The 19590-nt window shown below is 41.9% G+C and overlaps 1 protein-coding gene across 3 annotated transcripts; it reads left to right on the top strand.

Annotated features, from left to right (window-relative positions):
• The first annotated feature begins 3617 nt into the window (after positions 1-3617).
• Positions 3618-10192, top strand: COQ7 (coenzyme Q7, hydroxylase). Of its 3 annotated transcripts, XM_075899402.2 has the most exons (7): positions 3687-3772; positions 4474-4513; positions 5180-5379; positions 6368-6482; positions 6557-6696; positions 8376-8444; positions 9590-10192. In XM_075899402.2, the coding sequence occupies exons 2-7, from the start codon at positions 4510-4512 to the stop codon at positions 9665-9667; spliced, it is 606 nt and encodes a 201-aa protein (XP_075755517.1). In that variant the 5' UTR covers positions 3687-3772; positions 4474-4509; the 3' UTR covers positions 9668-10192. The 3 variants fall into 3 exon arrangements, with proteins under 3 accessions (XP_006123215.2, XP_075755518.1, XP_075755517.1); XM_006123153.5 differs by lacking the exon at positions 4474-4513 and having other exon boundaries at positions 3618-3772; XM_075899403.2 differs by lacking the exon at positions 4474-4513 and having other exon boundaries at positions 3642-3768.
• Positions 10193-19590: the final 9398 nt, after the last annotated feature.

The following is a 19590-nucleotide window of genomic DNA, read 5'->3' as shown; positions in this document are numbered from 1 at the left end:
AGGACGGAGATCAGGGTGGATCATAATCAGGTTTGGGGGGATGCCCCCAACGTCCATGATCTCCGCGCTAGATGGAGAAATGCAGCCATCTATGGCAGGAAAGCTGCCAGCCTGGCCACCAAAGGCCACATCAAACCCAGGAGCATGTTTTCATTAAAATCAAGTTGGTCCGGCAAGACCCCCAACCCTGAGCTTTTCCTGACCTTTCCTCCCCCTTCCAACTCCCTTCTTCCAGGTTTCCCCCTCCGCTCTCCCACCCTCATTCTGACCCCAGTTTTGGTCAATAAAGAGAGTTTGTTTTTGACAAGAAATGTGTTTTCATTTGACATCAGGAAGGGGGGTTAGGGAGGGGTAAGTGGAAGGAGGGAGGAATGAGGCACAAGCTCCCAGTGGGGCACACCAGGGAGGCTCCTTAGTGCTCCTCTTAGTGCTCCTGCAGGGCCTCCTGGATACTGATAGCCACCCGATGGACCTCCGGGATGACAGCCTACAGAAAGTGCAGTCAGGCTCACAGTAACACGTCCATGAGAAGCACCAGAGTGCGCAGGGGCAGCTCCGGCTCCATGTTGCAGAGTGCTGTGGGTCCCGAGGGCAACCAGAGCACGCAGACACACAAATGCTTTGCTGTCCCTCATCGAGGCAGGCAAGCAAGCAGGGACACCTGAGAACCGGCTGCCCGGAGGGCGGGGGGAGGTGTCCTTTAAGTACAGGTGTCAGGCAGCAGCTACACACAAACACTCCTGATCTGATGCCCTGCCTGACCTGGTTCTGGCTGGCCTTAAATCCGATTCTGTGTCCAGTCAGCGTGGATGCAGTATTTTGAATTAGCAAAATGCTAATTTGAGCTGCATTTTGTGTGTAGACATGTTAATTCGAATTAGCTTAATTCGAAATAGTTAATGCGAATTAAGATAACTCGAATTAACGCTGTAGTGTAGACATACCCTTAGTAACTTTATATATGCATGTCATTCTATTGCACTCAGTGGACATATTTGTGCATATACTCATGCCCAGGGCTCGACAAATAACACAGGCAAGTAGATTGCAACCCGGAAGAGCTGGGTTTGGGTGATCTGTGCATGCACGGCTGGTGAGCAGGGCTCGCCGCGGTTCAGCGAGCCCTGCTCATGCCCACGATAAGTTTGTGATATCTGAGCCTGCCTTTGTGTTTCTGCATAGCAGATGAGAGATGAATGCAGATAATTCATATTAACATAAAGTGTGCATGTAAATCTCTATACAGCAGTGGAAAAACAAATGTCACTCTACGGCAGTAAAATATTTGAACAGGTTCACAGGAAAAGTAATGTATTTTTTCTCTAGCTTTGTAGAGATTTCCTCATTGTACAGCCAAGAGGGTGTGACAACCTATCAAATAATTCAGCATGCAAAATACACTTCTACATTAAAATAAAATACAGTGGAAAAACCTGTTTGTCTGACTTCTTAGAACTCTAAGCAGCATCAATTTACAAATTGGCAAATTTGGCAAAATTGGATGATTAGGTTTTCTGTTTGTTTAAAGACTCTCAGAAATGTTTTATATAAGCTAGCAAACCTGCAACACAAGTTGTAACCCAAGGGAGGAAATTAATAAAAAATGCAGCTTCCAAACCACATTTGGAATTGTGGATCCTTAAAAAGTCCAATCATTCCACTAGCATCAGTGGCTAGTTATTAGTATTTTAACTGTAGCGTAGTCATAACCTGCTCAGAAGAATCTCTGAGACATGGTGGATCAAATGCCAGTGGCAACTTTTACCTATTATTACCACTGTCAGGCTAGGTCTACACTACAGAGTTTTTGTGCAAAAATGGTTTTTTTTGCGGAAAAATTTGCAGAGCATCCACAACTCAAGCACATTTTTGCGCAAGTAAAACGAATGAACAGAGGGGGTTTTCTGGTGTAGGTATTCCTCCTTCTACAAGAAATAACTCCTTTTTGTGCAAGACTTCTTGCACAAAAAGGTGGGTGTGGACAGGCAACAGGCTTTTTTGTGCAAATACAGGAAAGAGGAAAAAGCACAGGTGCCCTGGTGGCCATTCTGTGGATAGCTATCAGCGCTTTCTTTCGAGAGAGTGTCCATGCAGTGTGGACACTCTCTTGCGCAAGAAGTTTTTGTGGAAGATCTCTGCCGCAAAAAGCTTCCTGAGCAAGAAGCCTGTAGTGTAGACACAGCCATAGAGTTTACTAGTGCTAATGCTAACAAAAGAAAATAGTAAGAAAAAATAAGGCTCTACTATTTATTAGAGACAGACGAACTCACTTCTTTAAGGTATTTGTCAACAACCAACAAAAAAGTTAAGATGGCATGAACACGAGCCCCTGTATAATACATACATACAGGGAGGCGGTGTTAGTATTGGATTCTTACACTTTGTCCCATTTTAAACTGCTCTTTAAGCAAAATGTTAACTCAGTAACATTTTATTTTGAGCTGAACTATTGAACAATGCTAGAGACATTTTGCCCTATGCCATTACTCCCCCCATCCCTGTTCACCCTTAGCCATTTACTCCCCCCATCCCTGTTCACCCTTCTCCTAATCACCACTCACTATTTGCCTTCTACTAGGGATGTAAAAAGTGATTTAAAACAGTAACCATTACATATCCTATTGGTTACACAGCTAAGGATTAGTTTTGCTTGGGGATGGACTACAGCCCGCTGGCAAGCAGGCTCAGTCCTGATGTATGCCTGTGGCTGCAAATTTAAATGCAGAGCTTGCAGTAGGGAGCAGGGGGGAGCTGCTTCCTAAGCAGGAGGAGTTTAACCAGTAACATTAAGTGATAAACATCAGCTTATTGATTACCCAGTTAAACTCTAACATCCCTGCCTTCTACCAGGCACTAACCACCCTTTCCCACTCAACTTCCCCCCTCCATACTCATACACATTTGTACGCTTCCCATACACGCTCCTATAGCTATACATTCCCTATGTACTCCATGTTCATGCACAAATCCCATACCCATCCACTGTTCACCTGAACACACCTCCACCTATCTACATGCTGCCCATGCACTAAGTGTAATGGTCCCTCTCCGCACTCGGAGTAACTGCGGGGTCACTGTGCCAATGCAACTATCATACTCATAAGCCTGCGATCTCATCCCCATGCATCCCTGGGCAACCCCGTATCCACTCACCATGTATCCCACACCCCCTCCTACTCCAATGCCCCTCTGTGCCCTTGTGCCCTCCATGTACCGCCCGTACCCCTGCAATCTCCGGTCTCCCTGGCCCTTCCCTCCCCGTGGCACCCCCTGAAATCGCATCCTATCCATGCACCCCAAGCCCATCCTCCCCCATGTACTGCCCATGCCCCCGCACTCTCGAGTTCTCCATATCCACGCAGCCCTCCCCCCGTGCTCCTCCCAAGCGCCGCCCATTCCGTGCCATACCATGCACGGGGCACCCGCGAGTCCCGTCCCGCGCACCGACCTCCCCCCTTTACAGTCTATGAACCACCGAGCGGGCGAGGCGCCTGCGAGAGACCCGCGCTGTTGTCATGGCAGCCACAGGGACGCTCGCCTGTGACTGACAGCACCTCTCCCCAGTGGGGTGGGGCCCGTCGGCGCCGAGGAGCCAATCGGGGCGGTTGAGGGGCGGGAAGTCTGTGCGCCATCTTGAGCGAGACTGCGGCCTGCGTCATCGCTCCGCGCCGTAGTGAGGCGGTTCGGGCCCGGCTCAGGGTTATGGAAGCGGCCGCAGCTTCGGCCGTGAGGGGGCTGCGCGCGGGCTGCCAGCGTCTCCGCTACGGGGCAGGTTCGGCTTCGTGCGGGGGTCACCCCCACGCTTTTCGGTGTCGCAGCCCCAGGTCCTCCCTGTCCCTGGGGCACCCTCAGGCCCCGCCCTCTCCCCCCGTGTCCCGACACTTTCCGAGGTCACAGCTGCCCCCCTCTCATGGTGGCAGTGGGGTGTCATCGGCCCCAGATCCCACCCCTTCGCGGGGTATTTTCCCCTCCCCCATATCCGTTACCTTCCGGGGCATTCCATGCGCTGCCACTGTCTGTGGTCACCCACCTCCATAGGCCCTCCCACCCCTGGGTTCACCCCTTCCTTGTCATCTGTTTTCAGCGATCACTCCCCTGCCCTCTTCCAGGGGCACCCCTTCCTGCCGCACTCAGTCCCCTTGCAGGGTTACAGCTATCGCCACCCTCTCGTACCCCCACTCTAGGGATGTGAATGGTTAACGCAGTGATTCCCAACCTTTTTCCCATGGAGGAACCCCTACAATAATTTTTCATATCCCAAGGAACCCTCCTTACCTATGAAAACATTTGCTTGGCCAGAAAAATTTGACAGCAGGGAGCGCAATTCAATTACTGCTAAATTATTGTCAAGAAAATGTAGTTGTAAAGAGCTGTTATATATTGTTAGCTTACATTGTAAGAAATTTTTTTTTATTTATTTATTTATTCCACGATTTCTCGCGGATCCTCTGATGATGGTGTGCGGAATCCCAGGGTTCTGCGGAACCCTGGTTGGGAAACACTGGGTTAATGGGTAAGCATTACTCTTGCCGGATGATGCTTACCATTTACAGTTAACCCGCAGTTGGGCTGGAGCAGCCCAGTGCGGCCTCCCACCCCTTTTTAAGTGATTAACGGGTTAAACATAACTTTTAACTAATTAAACGGGATTTTACATCCCTACTCTGGAGTAGAGGTGGATTAACCTTTTGTGAGCCCAGCACCAGATGGATTTATGGGCCCCCAGGGAGGGAGGGTAGCATGGTGTAGGAAGGTTAGTTCCTGGAGCAAGGGACTGGCCAGGGACAATGGGCCATAGCATGGTGGTAGTGGCCCTGCTCATGGATCAGGTACCATTGTAAAGCCGATACTGCCCTAGAATCACCTCCCACCAGGCCATCTCTTTCCAGGGTCATTCATCACCTCTCTGCTTCATCTCCAGTCCTAGGTAATCTGGTTTCCTTTGAGGCTAATCCCCCGTATCCACTTAGGACCACTTGTCATGTATTTCCCTTTTTCCCATTTCTGACTCAGAGTCCTTCCCGTGTATCACAAAGGGATAAGTAAGTAGGCACAACATTGAGTAAATGGTGTGTGCATTCCTTGTTAAGTGCTTGTATAGATATTTCACTGAGATTTTCCTTGTTTTGAGTGATGGTAGAGTATTATAGCTCACAACAGTTGTTCCTCTGTTTGACAGGTTATGAAAGAAAATGGAATTTACAGACAGAACAGACTTCTTTAAGATTTTATAGTACTGGAATGACCTTGGACAACATCAACAAACCAGACATAGATCGCATTATCAGGGTGGATCATGCAGGGGAATATGGGGCAAATCGTATTTATGCTGGGCAAATGGCTGTACTAGGTAGAACTACAGTAGGACCAGTCATTCAGGTTAGTGTGTGTGGCTCTAACTCAGTGGTCCCCAACCATTGGATGTTGCTGGGCACCAGGGGGCGTGGCCATTTGCCGCCGGGTGCCAGAGGGAGGGGACACTTGCGCTCCCGGGGGCGGGCCCCCGCCATGCACCGCGTGCGCCATGCGCCGGCAGCCCCCCCCCAGCACTGCGCACACGGGGCCGGCGCGCCCCCCCCAAGTGCCACACGCTCGGGGCCAGCATCCCCCCCCTGCCAAGCGCCGCGCGCCCAGGGCCGGAGCGCCCCCACAAGTGCCACGCGCCGGGGCCAGCACCCCCTCCAAGCGCCGCGCACCCAGAGCGCGGGCGGCCATTCTGCGGCGCTCCTGGGGCCGGCGCTCACAGTGCGCCTGGGGCCAGCTGCGGCACCATACATGCGCCACGTGCCCGGGGCCAGGCCAGCCCCGAGTACTTGGCGGGCGCACCGTGTTGGGGACCACTGCTCTAACTTAATCTTATCTTTGTTTCTTATGTAGTCAAAGGCATGCTCTTTAGCTGAAGAACAACAACACAAATTACAGAGCCATCTATAATGTAAAGTTTGCAATGTTTACTTTAAAATCACTGGTCTTACAAAAGCTCTTCCTATGGTATAGCATAAGTATGGCACATAACATAGTGATTAGATTGAATGATGAGTGAATCATAAACATGCAGTTGTTGCAGTGGTATGGCAAAGATTTCATCATGTTTTAGATATCAAGAATCTTTATAAAATAAAACTTAACATGGAAAAAAAAGAAATTAGGGAAAGCTATGAAATAACAGTTTATTCCCTTTCTCCAAAATGTTAACTAATTATTGACTATAAATAGGGGTATTAATTAGGGATGCAAAGGGTTAACTGGTTACCCAGTAAGCATTTGCCTTACAAGCATGCTTACCGGGGTAACCAGTTAACCGGCACCTTACCCAGCTAAATGCCTTTTTTTAATATGTTTTTCTGTAATTTTATTTCTCTTGCAGCAAATGTGGAATCAAGAAAAGGACCACCTGAAAAAGTTTAATGAGTTAATGGTCACATTTAGAGTTCGACCTACTATTTTATTGCCTTTCTGGAATGTTGCAGGGTTTGCTTTAGGTGAGTGCATGGTCTTATTAATATTATTAATGTGGGTTTGGAATATGTTGTTTGAATTAATTTGATAATTATAGGTGCTGGAACTGCTTTACTTGGAAAAGAAGGTGCAATGGCTTGCACTGTGGCAGTGGAAGAGAGCATATCAGCGCATTATAACAATCAGATGAGAACACTAATGGAGGAGGATCCAGAAAAATACAAAGAATTATTGCAGGTATGTGAATGTTGTTAAAAGGTATTTAACATATTATCTGAATAGGATTTTGAGAGAGTATTTTTAAAATGACATAAATATGACATTTGGATTTGAAGCAGATTAATTTATCGTTTCTAGTTCAGAACACTACAGGCAGTGAAACATTTAAGATGAAAAATGTTGTTTCAGTTGGATTTTCTCTTCGATGTATATTAAATTGAAATATCTGAGACAACAGCCCTGGAGTCCATTTCTAGTAGTTGTAATCTGTTTTGTGTTGGGGGCAGAAGAAGCAGCCGAAGATTGTAATTTAATGGGAGGCACTAAAGAAAAGAAAAGAAACAAATTGTAATAACGTACCGTGTGTGCGTGCTGTGGTTATAACAGTATCATTGCAACTTGAGATATCTTACAGACTTTGGGAGAAGCTGATCTCTCACCTTCACTTAGACTCAGACACCAGTCTGATAGTCCCCAGACTGTAATTTGAAGTAGTCCAAACTGTGTTGCTGATTAGCATCTTCATGGCTGAGTAAGAACTGAGCTGTGAGCACAATGGTATCATGTACCACTAAAAATACCAGACAAAACTACACTGAATACAAGAGCAATAGAGAGCGAGTATCAGGACCTGAAATTGTGCAGCAAAATAACTGTTGTTCCAACTTTGATGTCTGAAGACCCTGAGCAAAAGTGTATTTTTCTTTTGATTATACAAATATAAAAAGAGACTATGCAAAGCCCTACATGAGGAACATTTATCACGTATCATAGCAGAATCTTGTACCATTAATTCACATGTTTTGATTAAAGGAATTTGGTGTTTAATAATTTCTACAGTCTGTAATTCACAAAGAAAATTATCTTCTATTTTATACTCAGCTCATAGGTTGAGTCCTAGTTCTTTCTGTTCTGTTCAAGTTGTTCCATAGTGAAGGATATTATAGATCCACTGGAGCTTCTTGGATGTGCAGATGGATGCCCTCATGGAACAATTTGCAGGATTGGGGTCCTACTTTGTAAATGTAATAATATCGGAATGGCTGTTGTTAATTAGACTTAGCATTATATAAGTTTCCTTTACAAAATTTGAAAAAGAAATTGTGATTTGCTAATTACCACCTCAGTTTTCTAGAGAGGTTTTTCAGAATGCCATAGTAACCTCAGATTCAGGAAGTCCTCCAAATATGAGTGGAAAATGTTCCAGCCTGGTTTATTGGCTAAGGCCAAGAGTATTATTGTTGTAGTATCTGATAACTCTCCCTTGGGGTCTTAACCCCCTACTGTTTGCAGTGGCATGGCATCTGTGATCTGTCTCGTGTCATTACTGTGATCCTGGTTATAATCAACATATTCATGATAGGGTTATAGCATTCATGAATATTGCCTGTCCCTGTGAGGCTCAGGAAGAGAATACACGTATAATTTTCTATATCGGGCCAAGAACATAGCATGAGCTTCTTTTATTTCATACGTTCTTTCCTCATATATTATGGGTTTTTCTAATTGGAATTGTGGGGAAGGGGAGGAGAAGGATTTTTCAAAAGCACACATCTTCCTAGAGGTCTTGACCTTAGGTATATTGTTTCTCAAGTGATGATGTGAGCAGAAGTATGTAGTTTGTACAGTTTTGTCATCTTGATGATTGATATGTAGGTAAAAACTGTTACTAATCTGCTACCATTTCTTTTAAAAAGATAATAAAGAAATTCCGGGATGATGAGTTGGAGCACCACGATATAGGGCTTGACCACGATGCAGAATTGGTAGGCACAGAGTATTAATTCATTGTTGTTGAACTTTGCTATGCATTTGCTTCTGATGGTGTCTCCTTTGTGCAAATGAAAGTATAGGAGATGGGTGGAAAATAAAGAATTATTATACTGTTATGCTTTCTTGGAAAGCACATATAAGATAACATGGAAAGCATCTTCATCAGAATCTGAAATGAGGCTTAATTTTTTTCACGTTGACATTTCCTGTTTTTTTCCAGTAACTGAGGAGCATCCTGTTATGCTAATATTAGTTCTTTTTTCCTATTTAAAGTATTGCACTCAACTCTCCTTTTGGTTTTTTTTTCAAATAATTTTTTCAAAATTTGAGTTTTCTTAAAAGATCAGAAAAATAAGCCTTTTGTTAGAGTAAACTATCCCTTTCAGTCTTGGGAATCCAGATAGCACCCTGATATACCAAACAGAGTTTACCATATTGATTTAGGATGGAAGTGGGAAGCTTTTTTTCGGTCAGAGGCCACTGACCCACAGAAAAATCAGTCGGGGGCTACACACAAGCGAAAAACAAAACCAAACCCAACCCTTGCTACTCACCTGCTTCCAATGTTCCCAAGGTGGGTAGTGAATCCTCTACTCCCAAACAAAAAAATCCCACCCCTCATTCATACTTAGCACGTGCCAAGGCTCCCTCAAGGCAGAGCAAACTGGAGCTTGTGGTCCAGCAGTGGGGGGGGGGTGCCAAGGCTCTAGGCTTCCAGCTTGCATCACAGAGAGTTGCCTGGATGCATCACATTAAACTGGGGCTGGATATGGCCCACAGACCATAGGTTCCTCACCCCTGATTTAGAATAGAACTGGACCAATTTTCCCCATGTTGTACTTGCTTTGTGAGGTCTGTGTGTCCCTCTACTGTTTTTCCACCTCTGTGTGAGGAACTGCAAGACTTCTGTCATGTGGAGGGAAGGAACGTACTTTTTTTACATACAATATATTTTAGTGCAGGGTAATGCTCTTTTAAAAAAAGGGCATTTTGTCATTTTCTGGGAAAGCAATATTGTTCCTCTGATGTGGATGAAAATAAATATTTAAAAAATGTAACGTACATTTATTATCACAAATCAATTTTTTTAAAATTATGACTTCATCCAATGCCTAATTATTATCTTTTTTTTTAATAGGCACCAGCTTACTCACTTTTGAAGACTGCTATACAAATTGGATGTAAAGCTGCAATATTTTTATCAGAGCGAATTTAGAACTCTATTTTTCAATAAGATAAAAGATTATGGTATTAACTTAAGACTTAACTAGTCCACTTGTGAAATTATGTGAAACTAAGATATTTTATACAGTAACTGACTTTTTTTTCTTGTTCTTTTTATAAAGGATCTGATTCTGCCAGTATTACTTGTTCAAAAAGTGTTTTCCTCAAAATGAGTGGGGCTATATGTGGAGTATCATACTTACAATGTGAGTATGGATGGTAGAATTGGTCCTTATTGACTAATTCTAAAGTGAAATTAAAAGTCTGGTTTTTAACCAAAAAAATCTGCTGGTTTTGCAAATATTCACAAGGTGACAGTAAAGCATGTATCTATGTAATGGTACATACATTTAGTATTAGCCCTCTGTACTTGTATAGACTTTTATAAATGAGCTAATCCTTAAGTTTAATTTAAAACAACATATTTACCACAGTTTTATTTTCAGGGGAAATAAATCAAATTCTGTTAAGAATGTTTCCCTCAAATATGTCTCAAATAAAGATCTGTTATTACAGGGCTCTGTTTCATTGATATAACTTTCAACTTTGTATTCTTCTTGAACCTAATTCTGAAATTATGTAGTGAAAAAAATCCCTTTGTCCTGTACGTGTACAGAAAAGGTAGGCCCTATATGTTTGACTTAAAGCAGGAAGTAGATACTAGCTGCAATTAGCAACTGTGTTTCTTTTCACAAGGATTAGCTCTTTCTGTCCTCTCTTTTCTGGGCCTTCTATGGCATTGATTGGTTAGGGAGGTGCCAGCTTTCACTGTGCAAGGAAGTAGGTTTCCTTAAATCTCTTACAAGCACCCTGGCATTAGAGCAACTAGACTCAATTCTGACTGCGTCTTTCACAAGAAGTACATATTGTCATTGCCTGGTGATGACAAAGAAGTATGGACTGCACTGAGAAGTATCGACTGGCTCTAACTCATTTGTAAAAAATAATTCCTTGCTAGACCTTAGCATTTAAAGCTTCCGCAAAAGGATGATTTCCCCACTCCCTTTTTTTTCCCTTAAATTTGGTCAAAAAACTAGGTCTTCAAATAGAAACTTTTGTACACTCTCTTCACTAGTCACAACAACTCAAAAAGATCACCAAAACCATCTAACTTCACAGGCAGTGGGATAAATTCTGTTCTCAGTTACATTAGTATAAATCTAGATAAAATCCACTGACTTCCAATGAGTTGAAGTGGACACCTGTGAAGTCATTTACACTGTTTAAACAAAGTATAATTTGGTTCCACTCAACCCGTGTACTTTAACCCTTCTAAATCACTGAGTTGATGGGAAGTGGGAGTACAGGGAAGTGTAAACTGTTCCAAGTTACTTGTGGTGGAACCCCAGGAAGCTGAGAAAAGCACAGCTGTGACTTACATTAGTATTGAGCTAATGGTGTTCTCTGCCCTGGTTACTGCATTGATTTGATGTAAATGTGTGCCTAGAATAGAAGGTAGATCTTCTGGTCCCATTTTCTATCCGCTGGCCCATCTTCTTTTTTACTTGGTGTGCTAATCTTTTCAGTAGGAAGAGGATTTTTTTTTACCACTTGCTCATTGGCAGTCTTGTTGGATCAGTAAAGCAGCATGGGGCAATAGGTATTCTTGACATGTTCCATATTATACCTTCAGAGGGGTAGCTGTGCTAGTCTGTAACTTTAAAAACTGCAAGTTGACCTGTGCTACTTTAGAGACTAACCAAAATATATAGAATCTTCAATGTTCATGAGTATAATTCACTTCAGATGAATTGGAGTGGAAATAACAGAAACCATTGTATAACTATAACAGCAGAAGTACCTGTCAATTGAAGAACTTGTTAATAAAAATAATTAAGTGGGCTGGATGTGTCCCATACATAGCTTTTGATGTGGAAATGCAGATGTTAAAGTCAGGAGAAATACCCTGTACATGCCACATGCATTCATTAACCTATTTTTCTTAAGACTCTTAGCTAAAGGCTTACTTTTGCTTGGAAATTTACTGAATAGCAATTGTGAAATCATTATTTTGGTGTAAGATCCTGTTTAAACACTTTTATTCTGGAATAAGAGGGATTTTATTTCTGATTTCACTTAATCCAATATAATCCTTTTTCCAGCCTGATCAGCTCTAAACCTATTATTATTTAAGAGGCCTGTGAAGTCACAAAGCAGAACACTTGTGGATTTTTGAACATATGAAATGTGTGGGCATTATTCACCGTAAACCCTGTAGGCTAATAGTTTAATTTTGGGAAGGCTAAACCAGATTTCCCAGCAGTTCATGGAAATTTTTTGATTTAACAGAAAGTGACTTTTCCATTGGAAAATCATTCTAACAGAAGATTCCCAGCCAGCAGTAGAGATTGCCTTTTCAGGTGTTAGATGATCATTATAAGTAAGTCCATGAAATAGTAATATTCCTCAATCTGATGTATGTATATTGAGAGTGGTTAAATCTGCCTTTTGTCATAGATCAGGGGTGTCCAAACTTTTTTCAAAAAGGGCCAGATTTGATGAAGTGAACATGCGTGAGGGCCGACCATTTTGCCTGACATTCTTTGAACCATTAAAATTAAATGCAAATTAACTATTTTATGCAAAGTTTATTGCAAACAGCATACTTTTCATTTCGTCACATATCTAAACAGGTGTTAAATCACTCTGCCTTTCATATCTGAAGGCCAGATGAAAAAAAAATCCAGGAAGCTGAAATATATGTCAGGAACATTGTAAAGTACATTACATATTATTGGTAATAAATGTTGTCTGTCAACTTTTAAGTTCAAAAAATATGAACAGGAACATAACACCAAGTATACATGTTGTGTCCAAATATATTTATAACTGATTTAGACCGACTGACATTAACTGAGATTTTACAATGTATTCATCTCAATACATATGGATTTGTTGGGGGCCATAAAAGATAGATATTGCCAAATTACCTGTGGGGCCGTATTAAACCAGAACACGGGCCGCAATTGGCCCGCGGGCCGGACTTTGGACATGCCTGTCATAGATAGTTTTAACAGGTATTTTGGCGTGAAGGAGTTAAATTATTATGGGCTCTTCTTAATACTCTAACAAACTGCAACATTCTTTACTTGTAGGCATGTATCACTTTTATAGATACAGAGTTCTTTGTTACTTGTCAAACCTTCAAAGACTCTTGCAAATGTAATCTCCAATTTGATCCTTACAGCTGAAAGCCTGTTTGGTGTAAAGGATGGGTGATAACCTCAGTCAATAGAGACTGGCTGCTGAGATTTTTGCATTTTTTATGGCTGCCATATGGTAGTTCTACTCAGAGGTAGGCAGGCATACACTGAGTTTGGTGGTTTATTTTATTAATAGAGATTATAATTTCTTTTTGGAATGCTGATTATAGATGGAAGTGTTGGTTAGGAAATTTCAGTTCTTCAAAACCCTATATTTTTAGTGATGTAAGGTTGTTCTTGGAAGTGATTCACTGTACATCACAACCTGGATAATTCCTACACAGATGCAGGGTTACCAGCTACCCAATTATTTTATTGGGGCATTAGTCCTGCTTTGATGGCTCACTCTGTAAGGGCTGATAAAATAATATGAACCACCAAGCAGCTTTGAGGGAGAATGTTGGTCAACAGACCACTCTATTGACAGCATGGTAGGATTTCATAATTGTCTTTTGTTCTCAACTACTGGTAATGGCATTAAAACACTCTTTCCTCTGTCACTTCAGAATTCACAACCTCTTGATTGCTCAACCCCAGACTTTTTAATCATTTGTACATGTTGCAAAGCCTATCTTTTCTCTTTACCTTTTGGGAAAGAGGCAAGTTAATAGGATGGTGTATGTTGGGCTTGGGTGCAACTTGTCAAGCTTTTCATAGATATGTACAAAGCTATATTAACTATTTAAAAATGGTGGTGTACTTACAGTTTGGGTTAGGAGCTGATTAAAATACATTTTGGAAAATGAGCTTGGATCCATGTGACAAAATGGTTGCTAACATGGTCAGTCAGAGAAGTAAAATTCTACTATGCTATAAGCAGCTCTGCTGTCAGTTATGTTGATCAAAATTTCCTTGCTTTTAAAGATTATTCTTGCAATAGATCATTTACTATAAAATAAAATTACATAAAGTACTCTTGTTAAAATGTAAAATCAAAAATATACCTGTAAATATCTTAAGAATTCCAGAACAAAAGATTTATGGTATCACAACATATATATCTACTTATCTATGCAAAAAATATATACAGCTTTTAAAAAATGATCATATTGAATACTCTAAAAGCTTATAAATACTGGATATCAAGGCCTTTATGTTATCAACCATAATCTAGAAATTGTTGCAGGCAAATAATGTTAGGGGGAAAAAGAGAAAAAAGAAGTTAGGAATTTACAAAGAAGCTTATTATTAATATAAAAGTGATAGCTCCCCTGAGTCAGTCTCCTGATCCCTCAGCCATTACTTCAGGACTTAAAGCTAGACAAGGCATGGTGTAGTGTTTTCATAGGTATTATTCTTTTCTAAGAGCAATGATGCAGGTTTGTCCAGAGAGCCTCTGAACATGTTTGTGTTATAACGTGGTCATGCAGTTTGTTTCTGAATTATACAGACAACCTGATGTTCTGGTCACCCTTGATGTGGGTGGTCTCTCAGGACATTGCACACTGCCCCCTTATAGCAAAAACATGACTGAGACAAAACTAATTTTTAAACATATTTGGGTTGATTGAGGGATGGAAAACATCAAAGGACAGGAAACCTCAGCACAAAGCCAGTCTTTGTCCATATCTGTGCTAACTGTGGAAGAATTCACACCAAATACATTGTCACGAATGGCTGAAAATATACAAAATTCAATTTAACATAGTGCATTAAAGACCATTGCTGTCAGACAGTAAAATAATTTATCTAGGAAGGAATCTAAATAGTAAACAGAACTCAGAGTGATGTAATGTGAATAACTGCTGTTTTATGTGCCATAGCAGGATTTGTATGCCTGTGGTTTAGAGCGGAGCATTTGCACCAGTATATTTAGTACTATGGTGATTCTGCTCTCTTTCACACAGGTTTTCATACTTTATGCATCCTAGTTTATTTCAGCGGAATAACTCCTGATTCTCTGTTGTGAGTGAGAGAAGAACCAGGCTCTGTTTTTAGACTTTTGTTATTAAAAACCTGAGTGTGGGATTGTAACATGGCTATATGAAAGGTTAAGGATGGTGCCAGGGGAAATGCTGTAGAGTGGGACTCAGATGCATTTAATTTGATCTGTGCCTCAGACTGGATTTTGTGATAATTATACAGATGGCATGATGCTGTGATGTTTTCTGCTTGTCAGAAGTTGACTAGTGCTAGCTGTTCAGCCTTCAATGGCAGGCAGAGGCCAAATAGATCTGTAAGCCCTTGTCATGTACCACACAATGCTGTTATGCACAAGCGGACTTCATGGTCAGGCTCATCCTTTGTTAACAGAGCAAAACAGATTTGGATACCTCCCAAACATCTGAAAAATGGAGGGGAATTTTTAGGCATTAGCTTGGGTGATTGGCCATTGTTTCACTTCATGTGGCTACATTCAGTTGTCTCTGAAGTCACAGAATATACACCACTTTGGGTCTTGTAATAAAGTTAGAAGGACCTATGCAAATATGCCATTTGATCACAACCCCGACATTTAAAATACATATGGTTTCTGTGAGGACAAGGCAACTGGACACTCTTATAATAAGCTAGGGCCTGGTCATCATTCTCCCCTTAAATGGGAAGGTTTATCTTTCTTCAGTGGGGAGAAGGAGCATAGTTTATAAAACCCTGACTGCACAGCATGCATGGGTTCGGGCAGCTTAGTTGCTGCATTCCTTATTTGCTGTCAGCTCAGTTTCTTGCCAGCCATTGCTGCTTTTCACCATCATCAGTGGGAGTGGATATCTGGTCCCCACTCTCTAATGGTGCTCCACAAACCATAAGCTTAACTAGCACGATCAGTGAGAGCGCTAATTACAGATCCTAATGTTGCTGTTGTGTCAACAAGTGTTCTGATGTATCCTGCTCCTAAGCTGTCAAAATATGCCTTCACTGCAGCCATGCTGTTGACTCTGCAAGAGAAAGACCCAGCCAAGGAAAGCACAGGATTCTGAGATGGATATTGTGAATAGGGAAGGATGATTTTTAAGAACTTAGAACAACTCCTGGGCCTTAACTCATTTTTGCTTCTGAGGAGAGGCATTTACAATACTCATAGGACACTGCCTGGTCTAGTAGTTTGTCTTGTCATGTGCACGCCTGGGAAAATAACATGGTTATTTGAGATACTAGCTTGATGTCTGTGATTTTTGTCATCTCTGATAAAAATGATATATAAGGGGCCTAATTCTTAGCTGGTATAAGTTGGCTTCATTCCTCTGGCTTTAGTGGCACTTAAGTTTATACGACCTGAGATAGAATTTACTATGTGTGATATTTAAAGTATGGTGATGATTACTTACATACAGTCAGAACCTTATGTACTCACTCTGTGATCAAAGTTATACCTGTTGCAGTAGCCTTTTGGCTGCAGACCAGCCTACTAATTTCAGTTAATTTTATTACGTTACACAAATGGATGCAATTTTTCTGTGTCAATGAAGAGCACCCAGATCCTGTAAGAGTTACCAAAGAAGAATTACAACTAATGAGAACTTTTTTTTATGATGCATAGAAAATGAGTGTCTCATTCTGTTTAATGCCTCCAAACTTGTTCAGCACAAAAGTGGTCAAAATGTACCCAGTAAATATCTTGAAAGAAATCTTGTCTAGTAAGTCTCTTTGATGAAAAGTCCATAGCTGTAATTTAAAATATTATTGCACCGTTGGTGGCAACAGTTATATGGCTTCATCTAGGAACATCTTGCTCTTATTTTAAGTATATTTCTTGTGATCTTTTTTGTTCTTCTTCCATCAGTCTTATCTAGATGTATCTAATTTATTTATCCTATGCTTTTCACCACAGTAACTCAATCAATAGAAGTCTTGCTATTGGTTTTAACAGAAACAAGCCAGGCCTTATGATTTGTTTGTATTTTCCTAAAGGATTTGGAAAATCATCTGCTACAAAACCAAATTCTACACTGACTGGGCAAAACTCCCATTATATTCTTATGAGGTGTAACTCAGGGTAGAATGTAAGGAAAATTTTACTCAAGAAGTTCATTGGCTTATTTACTATACTGTTTATATGAGGCTAGTGTTTGTGACTTGGCCTATTGGTTCTCCAGTTTGTCTGACATATGTACATTGGAACTTGTAGCCAGTGTGGGCAAAGGGGTGGAGAAAAATAATCTCCTAATAAACACTTTTCCTAGTAGATGAGATTCTGTCCACTGTGCTCCTGCTGCAGGTTAGAAACCAAGCAGTGTGTTACCATGGCTGGCCTTTTCTAAGATGGTGCATGAATGGAGGTTTCATACATAACTGTATAGGGGCCCTCTACTGTCCTGACAATGGAAGGTTTGTAAATACAATGGAGATGTAAGGGCCACATTGTGGTTGACTCCTGAATGGGTATCTGTGAGACAAGGAGAGTGCAGTTTTTCCCTTTTTTAATACCCTCCCACAGTGGCCAGCCATCATTGCAGCCCCAATGTTTTCTGGGGGGGGGGGCACTGGTGCCAGATAAGGCACTCTGGTGGCACAAGGAGGCATGGAAAGGAGGCTAAGACATCACATCTTCTGCAAAACTAGTAAGGGGAGCTGTGGAGAGCAGCACATGTACAATAGACACATTTCCCTATATGATAGATTGATCCAGGAGACATGGTCTGAGCTTGAGACTGGAACCTAGAAAGCCTTAGGTTTTAATCCTGACTCTGCTACAGGTTGCTTTGTGACCTTGTACAAATTGTGTAGCTGCACCACGCCATCAGGGACACCAGACAGACATGCCTCCTTGGTCTCTCCAGCATTCAGAGAGCATGCAGTCACTACTTATACCCGTTTATGGTGCTGCAAACTTCTTGCAAGGCAGCCACCAAGAGCTTGAAATGTATGCCAACATTTTTTTGCCACTGGGTTCAGAGCTATGGCATTCAACCTACGTGAATTCCTCAGGCGTTTTCAGTTCATGTAAGCAACAATGTCTAAAATGGAGCAGCTCAAAATAGAGACCAATTCCAAAGAGAGATGTGAGAGGGGTGTACATTGAACAAACAGAAAAAGGGAGTCTTGAATTAATTTTCTCTGCAGTGCATTAGAACCCGAGTATGAAGTCAGGATCAGAAAGTGCTGTCAGCTTTACAGCAGCAGTTACAGACAAGCAGCCAGACCTTCAATTTAATGCTCTAAAGAATTTTTTGTGTTTTTGAGTTCTGCATTTAGAGCTGTGATCCCAATCCATTGATTGATTGACTTCACTGGGTATTGGAACTAGATTGAGAGATGGAATTTTTCAAAAGTGTCTAAGGAAATCGAGAGCACAAACCCCAGTAGAGGTCTATAGAATTTGTGCTTCTAAGACACTTAGGTGTTTTTGAAAATTCCATCTTATATAACTGTCTTACCGCAGAGTACCCATGTCTGCTTAGAACCCTATGCTTCATGGAAAATGTAAGCAGAGCAAGACAATATGTGTATCCATGTCCAATAACCCTGCTTATATGACATAATTTGACTTAGTCAATGTGCAGGTTAAAATTCAAGTACTGATTAATAACATTTAAATTAATTATCACTTACTATTATTTTTGTGCTAAATCTCTTCATTTTACAAATTAAGGCCCTGATCCTGCATACACTTGTGCTCTATAATTAACTTTAAGCACATAAGGGGTATTGTCTGACCTCTGATACAGTTACTACACTACGGCATATGTTTTCCCGTAGAAGTTAATGATACTTAAAGTCAAACATGTTTGTGAGGCTTTGGAGGCTCAAAGTTAAAGGCCTCCAGCCTTCATATGGCTATATAGGACCTTACTATTGCATTTAGCCCTATCAAATTTAATGGGACTCCTTGGAAATGTATCCCTTTGCTATTCCAGGCCTACTGTACCAAGAGAAGATCTCTGCCTGGAAAACTGTAAGCGAAACCAGCACTCCTCTTGTTATGCCCAACTCACCACTTGTGCATAATAAAACACTGACCAATAATTTATGGTAGGGAGCAATTTCAATTGAAATGAAGTGAGAAGTGCTACCCCTAAATGATCTCCCAAGGCATATTCAGCTAATTGTCTCCTACTTCCTTTTGCAGTCCACTGTTGCAGGCTATGTTCAGAAGCTACAGGAGACGGTGGCAGATTGATTTATTTGGGTGTTCCTGTGCCTCATTTATTCCCTGCTTCGTGGCTGAGAAAATATTGAAGCTCAGATCAGTTCATGGGGATCTGCACATTCAGGAAACACTCTGTGCTTGGATCCTCACCTTCCTTTTGTGCATACATGTGCTCAATCTCTCTCTCACGCAAACACACTCACCCGCACATGCCTACACTGAGGGAGCTTGATAGGGCTGGGGACTTGGATAGGCTGTGCATAGAACTGTGCAGAGATGCTGTTCTTCGGGGCAGCATACCTGTTCTCCTGTTATGGATGTGTCCTCTTTCACTGTGCCCTCTCCCCAGCTATTACTTTGACTTTCTCAGCCAGTGGCAAGGCAGCTTCTGCTGGTACTCTCCTGTGCTACCAGGGATGAGGGGTCTGGCAGAGCCATGAGCTATGGTTGCAGGATGGTTCCTGTTGCAGCACAGAGATAAGGTTCCTGCAGCTTCCAAAATTTACAGTTCTCAAGAACCTCTCAACAGAGGGAACAAAGGAAGGGAATTTACGAGTTCTCCTGTTGTGCCTTAGCCCTTCCTGTGAGTTTTTGTGGGGGCAGATAGCGATTAACCACATGTAAATAAATGTGTCACTGCCAGGAGCTCTACACGATCACTAAAAGAAACAGGCGGCTCTTAAA

Source organism: Pelodiscus sinensis, chromosome 15, assembly GCF_052426305.1.
Source record: "Pelodiscus sinensis isolate ZL-2025 chromosome 15, ASM5242630v1, whole genome shotgun sequence".
Lineage (NCBI taxonomy): Eukaryota > Metazoa > Chordata > Testudines > Trionychidae > Pelodiscus > Pelodiscus sinensis.
The sequence above is the reverse complement of the archived record's forward strand: the minus strand, read 5'-3'. Positions and strand labels throughout refer to the sequence as shown.